Source organism: Debaryomyces fabryi, assembly GCF_001447935.2.
Source record: "Debaryomyces fabryi strain CBS 789 chromosome Unknown contig00104, whole genome shotgun sequence".
In the NCBI taxonomy this organism is placed as follows: Eukaryota; Fungi; Ascomycota; class Pichiomycetes; order Serinales; family Debaryomycetaceae; genus Debaryomyces; species Debaryomyces fabryi.
The window spans coordinates 25489-37014 of NW_015385530.1; the positions used below are offsets into that span (position 1 = coordinate 25489).

Below are 11526 nucleotides of genomic sequence, written 5' to 3' on the forward strand. Positions count from 1 at the left end.
GTATTTTTGCACAATCTGTAATTCAATGATATTAACCTGTAAACTACTTTACGCGTATGAATCAGACATTTAAAAACAAATACAAGACTAGCGCTAGAGGAGATATTAGAAGTGGCCTTCAGTGCAATTAAATAATGAAGAGGTATTCCATTGCCCCATCTTCATCACGTCGGAAGTCGACAATCAATCCGAATCTAAATTTGAAGGGAGATGAGAATATAGATGGAGAATCGGCTACTTTGGAGTTAGAAAGACTAGAACAAGAAATAACATTAGTATTACAAGAAATAGATAAAAATTTGTCGAAATCGAATGCAGTAATTAATGATAAGATATTTCCAATTTTAAAGAAATATGCTGCTTCTTCTTCAAACGTGTGGAATAATGTCAATTTTTGGAAGTACTTTTTGGAGCAGGCAGCCAATGTGGAGTTGACCAGTTACGAGGCCCCGGCGAATATGAATACGGACTTGAACACCATAGCTAATTCGAAGAATAACTTTTTAATACTGGATGATGAAGAAGGAGAAGACGGTGAAAATGCAGTGCCCGAGCCAACTCGCGAGAGCGCAGAACAAGTACAACAATTCAAAAAGCCATTGCTTAAAGGATTTAACAACGTCGAAGAAACGCCAACATGGTCAACGGGAGAGCAAAATGCACCAGCTCACCAATATAATATGCAAGCATCTACACCGCAGTTGAAACAGAGATCATCATTTATTCAAAACCAAAAATCGCATGTTGGCAAGACAAGCGAACGGTTACAATCTACACATACCCTAGCACCGACTTTTTCGAGTGAAGAGCAGTCATTCATGAATACTAAATCTCCTCCTAAGCTTGCATCACCTCCTGTTGTGACACACACTATAAGACAATCGCTAGATAACTATCACAAAATTTCAATATCGCCTAGAAAACCCCAAAAATCTACGCATCGTACTCCAATAAGGGAAGGAGGCATGTCTGAAGATGTAAGGCGCAGATCGTCCTTAATACAGAATTTAATTGATTCTTCGCCTACATTACCAGAGCCTCCTATATTGTTATCTGAAAGAGGTTATATGAATAATGGAAGCAATAGTAATGGAGAAGGTGGCTCTAAAGAATCATTAGAATCAAAAGATTTAGGAAGGCTATCCCCTATTTTATTACCACCTAAATCCACCCCTGGAAAGCAAAACAGAAACTCCGATCAGGAAAATACGATACAGCGGTTTCCTCGAACTCCAAATTTTACTCCTTCTGGTAGTAGAGAAAAAGGCGTAGGTATAGACATAATGAGAACTCCTCTAGGTGTACGAATAAGGTATGGAGACGATGACAGTGATTTACCACCTCCCGAATTGCAAAACAATCCTGGCGTAAATGATCGTTCAAAAAATGATGACAATAACCCGAGCACCAGAAACGAGGAAGACGAAGACGAAGACGAAGTACCGTTGCCCGACCTTGAAACTATAGAGTTACCAAATAGTAATAAGAAAAAACGTCTGTCTAGCACAATAAAGCACGATGACAAGAAAAGGCCAAGTATACTTCCAGGTGACGATGACGATCAAAATGTTTTCTTAGACAACACGTCCAGCAAGCAAAATAACTCAGCACATACTATATACCACTCGATGGTAAATAATCAAGACACTCTGTTGAACCAATCTAAGGATAATACTGCTAACCAGTCGAAAAACTCAAACCAATCTAATTCCAGATCCATATCCTATTTATTTGAAGAAGTATTATACAACACTAAGATAAATAATAAAGGCGATTCTAATAATCCTGAGCAACAAACCAACCCGCAGGCCAGAAATTTGTTTGATAGCTTCAATGACCAAACTAATCAAAATGAAATCGCAGCTAATGACACATCTGACCAGACTGGGAATTCCACGTCCGAACTAGGTTCCTTGCTTGGCGAACGTTTTAGGAATTTCACCAATTACACCCAACATATGGGTCAATGACTGCATTTCTGTATTTTTATACACTGTAAGTTAGAACAAATAAACATTAGGCGACAAGCAGTTTTTAATATAAAATTTTCGCATCCACGATTATTCTTAGAGGCAAGACCAGTATTTAAAGGTTACTATTCTTAGCTACAGCAATAGCTACTAATGTATAGTTATGTATGTCTTTTCTTCTTTTTTCAAGCATTATCCATAAGGGAAGACATCCTTAAATATAACTAAGAATTTAAAAACTCCGATATTTGCAAGATTTATAGAAAATTGTAATCTTTTTGTAGCTATTAAGATGATAGATATTCCATGTTTCCGCAGACTTATAAGCTCATCTGCAAGTATGAGACTTATTATGTTTTGGTTTTAGCTACATGTATTGTGCAACAAACACATTTAGTGATTGTTGCCTGGTCAGGTATGCCCTGCAAATGGCTGCGAACAGAATATTAGTCAAGGTTTCAAACCGCATACGATTTTGGTTGCATGTTGCAAGTAGACTATACAAAGGACCAATGATAACAAACTATTACTAATTATATTATTCGTATGACTAATTCGAGAAAATTGATTGGTTGAAATTCTTAAATCAGACCATTAAAACGTGACCTGAAAGATAGCTGCAAATATCATTCTGACTATAAATACGTCTTTTGGCCTCTGTAGTATTACAAACATTATTTTAAATTATAACATAAACACATATCGCATTAATAAATAACATAATAATAATGTCTTGCTCCGCTAAAGAATGTATCTGTGCTAAGAACTCCACTTGTTCTTGTGGTGAACAACCAGCTTTAAAGTGTAACTGTGAGAAAGCTTCAGTTGAAAACGTTACTCCCGAAGCAGGAAATGCTTGTGCTTGCGGCAAAAGATCGAAGAATGGTTGTACATGTGGTGCTAGTGGACATTGTGAAGTTAGTAGAGAAGGAGAAATCGACTTTACCAATGTTAAATAAGTATAAACATCATCATTCAAAACATTTATTTGCATAAATCGTTAAAAATACTTATTGACGAAGAGTTTTTTGTACAGTAGTTAGTCCTTAATTTTTAATAAATAATAGAGGTGAATGCCATTTGTAGGTTTAAAACTCACTAGGAATGTTTGCACATTTCATCATATAGTGATGGTAAGATGTAGTACATGGGGATAATGTCACAAAGTATTATGTTCACGACATAAATAAATGTCTCTGTATCGATTATGAGCGATGTCCTTAACTAAGGGTATTGTTAAAGACTTATCCACAACTTGAAGACTCTTGTTGATCATACATATATATTTATAATTGACACAACCATGGCACGTTTATCGGGGTTGCAAAGAGAGGTATTGAAGCTATATCGTGCATGTATACGGAATGTTAAGACCAAACCGGACCAGAATAGAGAGCATTGGAGATTATACATTAGGGAAGAGTTCGGGAAGCATAGACATCTTCCCAAGAAGCTGTTCAGTGTAATTGAACACTTGATTAGGGTGGGCCATAGAAGGTATGAAATGTATCTGAACCCAAATATCAAAGATATACATTAGTTTGCTTGTATTTTACGAACGATTCTGTGGATATCACATTATTAGCATTTCATTGTACATATTCTTGATTTGTAATGCACAAATAGCACAGCATCATTTCCAGAGAACGATTATGAATATTTTTACATCTTTAATAAAAAGTAGACGTTAGGTTCCTGTCAAATAAAAAGATTAATACAGTCATTTAAAAGTTTATTTGATTTATCTAGAAAGCTATCTATTTACTGTAAATAATCATAAAACAATTTTTGGTAATTTGTAATCATCAATTCGGTAACATCGTTTCTATAACCCATATGAATCATTTCTTTTTCTCCGGTCTCATCTCTTACTAATGTAGGCGCAAAAACGACTGATAAATTCTTGAAATTCATTCTGTTCACCGAAGCATACGAGTTAATCAAGTCCAAATGCTTACAGATCAAGAATAATACATGCTTATTTGTTGGAGGTAATTTGTTAATAACCTTCAGCTTCAATTCATTAATTCTTTTATCTTGTTTGTTTCCAGGAATTGACAGAGCTACTTTAATAAACTCGTCATAATTGGCATATGGGAGTAATGGCTCCGGTAACTTACGTAAATAGCGCTTCAATGCCGAGGTTACAGCGTTTATATCACCACTAATTACATCCTCCAACTTGCGCAATTGCTTTTCGTCCTTAGTTGAATTAGGAGGTAAATCGGCAAAGGCATTCTCAATTGCAACGATTGCCGAATTGCCGCCAGAAATACGATATATTCCTTCCACATCCAATCCTCTTTTCTCCACTTCTGCAATACATTTCGTTATAATGAGTGGTACTTGTTCGTTTTCATACTCTGCCCGTTTCTGAATAGATGAAGTAAAAAGAGGAGCAGAGTCAATTTCAGCTAACAGGATCGGGTCATTAACTTCATGATTACCATTTGGCGAATTGTGAGCACTATTTCCAGATAAGAATGATTCAAGAATGTTAGTTGATCTAGACTTTGTCATGAATGAACCTATTCCTTTTTTGTTGTTACCATCCACAGTTAAAGAGTCATTGTTATAGACATTGCTATTATTGCCAATGTTATTATTATTATTATTATTGTTGTTGTTGTTGTTGCTGTTATTATTGTTATTAACACTATTGGCATTCACATAGTTTTTGCTATTAGGAGGACGGATCGCTTGGGATGAATAAGTTTGACTCAATTTTGTGTTAGAGCCATTATTCCAGCTTTGAGGTTGTTGATTTCCCAGTCCTTGAACTGGAGTTGTATTTTGACTTTGATTATAACTGTGAAGCTGATGCTGAGTTGGGGTTGAGTTTTGCAGTCCACTCAAAATATTAGTACTATTAGAAGAAACCAAATTAGGTGCTACCTTTGGTCTTCTCCAGAATTTTAGCCTAGTGGCCTTTTGGGTTTCAGTATGATCTTCTGGGTAACTACTTTCATTATATGGAGCGCCAGCTACCAATGAAGATGATGAGTTTTGTGAAGGGAGAGAAGTCAGTAAATTACCAACAGTTGTACTACCTATCGAATTGGTATAACCCGTTTCATTTGAAGGCATTTTACTAATTGCCGATGTGTTATTAGCAGACAATTCTAACTTATGGTTCTGCTCAGACAAAGTCTGGTTTACTTCTAAAAGATCTTTCTTACGTTTTTCTAAGGTAAGAATTTCTCTTGTTAGGATCTCATGATTAGCTGACTCTACGCTCACGCTGTTTTGCAAAATCTTTAGTTGTTCGCTTAATTTCTCATTCGTTTTTTAGAGCTCTATTTTCATTAAACAACATCTGCCTTTGAGAATCTAATTGGTAAACTTCTGATTTCAAAGATCTCATGTCTGAATCATTTTTCGCTAAATCGGTATTATATCTGTTATCCGTAATAGAAGTAAACGGAGTGTCTGACGTGGATCTGTTGTGTTCTCGAATGAACCCATTATTTGTCTGGAATTGATGGTTTGTCAGCGAAGTTCGAGGTAAAGGGGGTGTAACGAATGCTGATCCTCCATTTGAGATAGATCCTACAGACCCATGACGTGGCTTCTCAGGGTTTGAAATTGGATCATCTTTATTGTTAGATTTAAAAAACCCAAACTTTTGAGAGATGCCACCACCACCACCACCTGAAATAGATCTTTTATGTTTCAAACTAAGCTTTGGTGTCCTTATCAACGATGATTTTCTAGATAATTCTTGTTTACTCTCCGGAGTTTCTTTATCCACAATTGTTGGTGTTTCAAGGTTTGTTACAGCTGGAGTCGCCGGTGATTTTTGATTAGGAGTCTGGGATTGTGATTGTACGAGAGGGATCGGTTTTTCGCTTTGATTTTCATTATTCTGCTTAAAATACCTAATTTCATCTTTGGATTCATCATAATCTACACCAGCTAATCCTAACCCCTTCGGAGTAGATTCTAGCTTATTATTAAATTTAGCAGTCTCCAGAATTGTTGGAGTTTCATGTACTTCTTGTTTGACCGGGCTTGATGGTATCACAGGCAAAGGTAACTTTGGAGGTGGTGAAGTGGTATTCGTCGTTGACGACGATAAGCCCAACTTCTTAGGTGTCCTAATTATATCATATCCATCTTCTCTATTATCCTCATTATCCAAAAATATTCCTGAATTGTCTTGACTATAATCATTCGTTTCAACAACTCTTGCTTGTCTATTTGCCTTAGCGAAAGGTGAAGGACAGCCAGATCTCACCTTCGTCTCATCAATTGGAGCCGCAAGTGTTGGTCGACTGTCATCATATTCTGACATCATATCGTAAGTAGGGGAGCCAATTGACGAATGGCTTTCTTTAGATGGATTAAAGAAATCTTCACCATTGTGGTTTGGAGATAAAATAAGAAGGTTTTTCCCTTTGAAATTGGACCTTGACATTGAAATAGGGGAATTTGCTCTATATTCACCGTTCGTAGGTTTATCTTTAGATTGTGGAGTAAACGTTGCCGCTGGTTCCAATTGATTATGTCTTGGGGTTGATGGCTCAGAGGAGTCGATAATATCAAGTCTAATGCCATTAGTCATATTTTTAACGGGTGACAGACTTTCGTTTGCTGATGATGTTGGCGGCGTACTTATCTGCTCATTTTGATCCTTATGAGGACGCAATTGTCCTTTTGTATTATTTTTTTTAAGTTCATCATCACTGTCATTAACTTCTTCAATAGAATAATCATTATCAATACCATTAGGATTAGAAATTGCATTAGCGTACTCGCTTGTTGGCGTTGAAAATCTCGAAGTGATTGTTGAGGTAAGGGAACCATCTGTTTTTGTAGAATTAAAAGACTCTCTCGCAAATAAACTAGGTTGACTTGGTGGATTACTTGGTGGTGGAGGCAAAACTTTATCTTTCGTAGATATACTCGAATTCGACTTATTTGGTTGGGTGAAAACATCACTAGCATTGTCAATACTATCTCTCGCGCTCGTTGTGTTACTTAAAACAGACGTAGAAGAGTTTGAACGCTCCTGAAGGTGACGAAGTACGTCATATGCTTGTGGTGGTGTCTGCAGGTATTCACTGACCTCTCTTTCTTCATTTTCCTTTTGTTGTTGTAGTTGTGCAATCTGTTTCCTTTTTAAATCATATTTTTTCTTCTTTGCAATCAATTTCTCATGACAGCTCATACAGAATAATCCTTTTGATGTCCTAGCATATCTCAAGTCTTCAATTTTCAACTTACATGAGCGACACTTGAAACATGACGAACAATATGCTTGATCACCAGTGAGAATGGCTAAATCATCAATTTTCTTGCCACACTGTTTACAGTTGTATGAGCAGTTCGAGCAAATCAAATTTCCGTTTCCCAACACCAAAAAGTTAGAATTACATCCCAATGATGAATTACACTTTGAACATTTGAAACAATTTATATGCCACCTATCATCACCTAACTCATACGCATGTCCTTCATAAATCGGTAAGTTACATTTTTTGCACGGCTGTAAGTTATTTTCGTCTATATCTGTAATTTCTTGAGTGCTCTGTAAAGTAGTATCTGCCATTTTACCTCTTAGTAAATTTGTATAAAATTATTATACACAGCGTCTAGACGTGTCGTAAAGGTGTTATATAAAAAAAAAGGAATAAAACCAGAATTAACTTAAACGAATGTTGTTTTTCCTAATAATATACCTTCAAATAAAGGTAATGTAACGGTACTAAGTGTTCTATCTTTGATATATTAATGAACGATCCAAGATTTATGGAGAAATCATTACAAGTTATTATTATAGGCAGAAATGGGAAATGCTCATGCGCCATGTTACACAAAAATGCTGGAACTAGACAAGCTGCAAACAAGGATCGACATTTCAGATTAAAACATCTCTATGCAGCTATTGTTTTAAAGGTTTCTGGTTAGAAATTTCTTCTATATCTAAAAAAGGAAACAATTAGAGTATTTGGTTTAAAAATGGGATCTTCAAATGATACTAAATAAGAAGATAAACAAGGGCTTAACATGACTTAAAAAAATAACGTATAAGAATCAGTCTTTTTCATGCAGAAGAAAGCCTTCAAGTTTGTCTCTGGATATATAATTGAGTTTATATGGATGTATAATTATACAATGATATACTGGTTCTGTAGGGTTCTGGACTACAATGCACGTAAGGTCGGTTTCAAGGATGGAATTACCCGGGTGATCTTAGTTCAATATGAGAAAACACGAACTAAAAGTGTATAAGCGAGAAAAGAATGTTTCAAGACACACATGGGTTTATGGAAAACATATATGGTTTTGCCGAAAGCAGACATTGATATATATATAGATCATAATAATGAAACAATTTTTTTTTCTGTTACTAAAGGACTGACCTGTCAAAGATGAGATAACAGGATTTATAGATTGCCAATATATGTGCGCTATATGCCATTCTTGGTGGTAATGAAGTTAATATTACATGCAATTAATATTGTACCAGAAATACTGAAATGTACTTGAGACGATTCTTTGATTTATTATGGTTATTTGGAAATTTGATATTCATGACCCGTCAACATACCAAAAATCGCAATTATTATTTAAGTCTCTAAATTGTATCCTACGAAACAGGGTTGCGAATTTTCAAACTTAATGAGGTATATAGCTGTACTACTTGCTTGCTATCTTGCGTTTGCCTATGGGTATAAGGCTGAATACCAAACTGAAAAGATACCGCAGGATTACAAAACGTTAGTTGAATATGCTCATATTGCAGCCATTGCTTACTGCCTTGAGAAAGAATCAAGCCCCGGAATTTTTGGGGATGATGATTCCAATTGCTTGCTAGAAATTTGTAAGACAAAGCCTTATGAAAGTTTAGCAATTAAAGGTAGGTTTAAATTCAATACTTGGGGTGAAGCATGTTCTGGCTACTATGCCATAGATCATGAAACGAAGAGAATACTCTTGGTATTTAGAGGCACGGCATCTAGAAGAGATTGGTTACGGAATATGGATATATTTCCAGTTGAATATATTCCAATATTTAATAATGGCATTCCCCTGACAGATACCGTGCAAAATATTGATTGTGATAACTGCAAAGTACATCGAGGGTACTACAAGGTTTTGAAGAAGCATTGCGGTTCAATTATTCAAGGCGTATTAGCTTTGCATGATGAACATTTAGATTATAAATTGGTCGTAGTTGGTCATTCTTTAGGCGGGGCTTTAGCAGTATTAAGCGGCGTTGAGTTACGGTTGATGGGCTATGATCCATTGGTTGTTTCATATGCAAGTCCTAAAGTGGGAAACAAGGATATGGCGGAATACATTGATAGAATTTTCAGCACTTCTGAGGTTGCAGAGTATATCTGTGAAAATAGGGATTTTGAAACAGGATATATCAGGGTTGTTCATAAAGGTGATATGATACCCAAGTTACCACCAACCTCGATTTATCAACATTGTGGTTTTGAATATACCATTAATAAAAAATACTTTCCACATAAATCGGATGATATTGAGCCAAAAGGTATGTCAAGTTTAGATGACCAGTATATTGAGGGCCAGGTAAGTATTGCAAAATTCAATTACAACAAATTGTGGTCGGATAATGTTGGCAAATATGAACATAATAATTATTTTATAGGTATTACAAAGTGTCAGATATAGTATTTTATTGTTTTTCTTAAAGTATGTACATTATATCTGCCTATATTCTATTTACATGCAACTTTGAGCATTTCAGCAGTATTAGAAAGTTTATCTCTTGATTTCCCAAATTTAGTGCCATTATTTAGCTCTAATTGCTCTAATTTCAACCAATCCTCCCAACTTACAGCTGGTTTAGCTTTTAATCTTTCTTCTAATGAAGTAGAGTCGGATAATGGATTCGTATGAATACTATTTGATAAATCTTCTAATACATTATCAGCAGTCTCAAATGATTCCATCATTGTTGTAGCAATAACACCTTTAGGGCCATTTTTAATCCATCCTGAAGTATACCAACCTCTTTTATAGATTAAATTATGCAGATCTTCACCAGATGCTGATGTTGATAAAATGCGACCTTCTTTATTCAACAATCTATTGTGATGAGTATCAAAAGATATTTCAGCTTCTTCAAATCCAACAAGGGGTGATCCCTTATAACCTATAGACAAGATGACTAATTCATTTTTTATAGTTTCGAATTCTCCTGCAATAGGCTTAATTTGAATTTTATTGGTTAACAGGTCTTGAATTAATTCATTTTTCTGAAATCTTGTTGACAAGAGTAGATCCGGAGAACTCTCATTGACGGTAAATTCAACTGGAGTTCTTAAGTATTTCAAAGACCAAGTTTTCATTGAACTATCCACTTCAGGAGACTGTTTAGAATATTTCTCTAACAATGCTACACGCCTTTTATCTATTCTTCCTAAATTATTAACCATAGGTTGAATACTCTCCATAATAGAATCTTCGATTGGTAAGAACCTCACCTTTTGATCCTTGGATAACTCTAGTAATTCTCTTATCTCTTTGTTTGAAAACGCAGATTCGAGGATCCCACGTCTTGCAACAATGTTAACGTTCTTAACGCTGCTCTTAAATAACGCTTCTAAAGCTTCCTTCGATATATCAGTAGAAGACCAATGTTTTTGCGGTTCAGCCAACAATATTCTAGCTACATCTAAGGCAACATTTCCGTTCCCAATAATTGTAACATCCTCAATTTTATCTAGTTGAGGTGGAATAAATTGGGTATCTGCAGAATGATAATCAGGGTGCCCATTATACCAATGTACAAATTCACGGGCGGCAATAACTCCTGGAAGCTGTGCGCCAGGAATATTCAACTGGTTATCATCAGACGTACAACCGTAAGATAATATGATTGAATGATAACTAGATTCGAGTTCTTCAAGTGTAATGTCCTCGCCAATGTTGATATTACCAAAAAATCTAACTTCGTGATTTTTATTTTCCGTGTTATTATCTTTTTTAGCAGGATAATCTTGCATTATGTTATTAAGATAATCTTCACAGTTTTTGACTTCAGGATGATCTGGGGCAACACCATATCTACTTAATCCATATGGAGCAGGTAGACGCTCAAAAAAGTCAACCTTTAATTTGAATTGATCTAATGGTGCTGCCTTATGAAGTAAATGGTGGGCAGTGTAGAATCCAGCTGGACCAGTTCCAACTATGGCAATTTTATAAGTCGGTACATTTTTGTTGAAATTCTTGACAGAAGCAGAAAAATACCTTTTCGAAATAGTCACGTAGCTGTGAGCAGCTATAATGGATCTACTAATATTCATAATTCATCAAAATTTAGGTATCGGTGCTAGTAGGAGTGTGTATCGATTTAATGATAAAATCTCGGCTTTATTTCCGAGTAATCGAAATATATATGATTTCAAGTTAAATTACAAATCTATACGTATATCTTTTTAGGTTACAACACTAAGCATACAAGCTCTTCTTGTAAACTTCCAAGGTTATATTAATGTAATTGTGTAGGACAAAATTAAAAACAAAGAACTAAAAGATCAATATAAATCATCCTGGGTAATATCTTACAAAATAA

At 35.4% G+C, this 11526-nt stretch overlaps 6 protein-coding genes across 6 annotated transcripts; 3 read left to right on the forward strand and 3 right to left on the reverse strand.

Moving 5' to 3' along the window:
• Window positions 1-134: 134 nt before the first annotated feature.
• ASK1 (Ask1p) lies at window positions 135-1970 on the forward strand (the record flags this gene model as incomplete). Its single annotated transcript, XM_015612995.1, has 1 exon — window positions 135-1970. The coding sequence occupies one exon, from the start codon at window positions 135-137 to the stop codon at window positions 1968-1970; it is 1836 nt and encodes a 611-aa protein (XP_015466186.1).
• Window positions 1971-2698: 728 nt separating this feature from the next.
• Window positions 2699-2929, forward strand: CRD2 (Crd2p; the record flags this gene model as incomplete). The annotated part of the gene is made up of 1 exon (XM_015612996.1): window positions 2699-2929. The coding sequence occupies one exon, from the start codon at window positions 2699-2701 to the stop codon at window positions 2927-2929; it is 231 nt and encodes a 76-aa protein (XP_015466187.1).
• Window positions 2930-3731: 802 nt separating this feature from the next.
• Window positions 3732-5057, reverse strand: AC631_04168 (Rho GTPase-activating protein; the record flags this gene model as incomplete). Its single annotated transcript, XM_015612997.1, has 1 exon — window positions 3732-5057. One exon carries the CDS (start codon window positions 5055-5057, stop codon window positions 3732-3734), a length of 1326 nt encoding a protein of 441 aa, XP_015466188.1.
• Window positions 5058-5247: 190 nt separating this feature from the next.
• On the reverse strand, window positions 5248-7521 carry RGA2 (Rga2p; the record flags this gene model as incomplete). The annotated part of the gene is made up of 1 exon (XM_015612998.1): window positions 5248-7521. The coding sequence occupies one exon, from the start codon at window positions 7519-7521 to the stop codon at window positions 5248-5250; it is 2274 nt and encodes a 757-aa protein (XP_015466189.1).
• Window positions 7522-8594: 1073 nt separating this feature from the next.
• AC631_04170 (putative lipase) lies at window positions 8595-9617 on the forward strand (the record flags this gene model as incomplete). The annotated part of the gene is made up of 1 exon (XM_015612999.1): window positions 8595-9617. The coding sequence occupies one exon, from the start codon at window positions 8595-8597 to the stop codon at window positions 9615-9617; it is 1023 nt and encodes a 340-aa protein (XP_015466190.1).
• A 47-nt stretch (window positions 9618-9664) lies between these two features.
• Window positions 9665-11257, reverse strand: ARH2 (NADPH-adrenodoxin reductase; the record flags this gene model as incomplete). The annotated part of the gene is made up of 1 exon (XM_015613000.1): window positions 9665-11257. One exon carries the CDS (start codon window positions 11255-11257, stop codon window positions 9665-9667), a length of 1593 nt encoding a protein of 530 aa, XP_015466191.1.
• Between the last annotated feature and the right edge of the window lie 269 nt (window positions 11258-11526).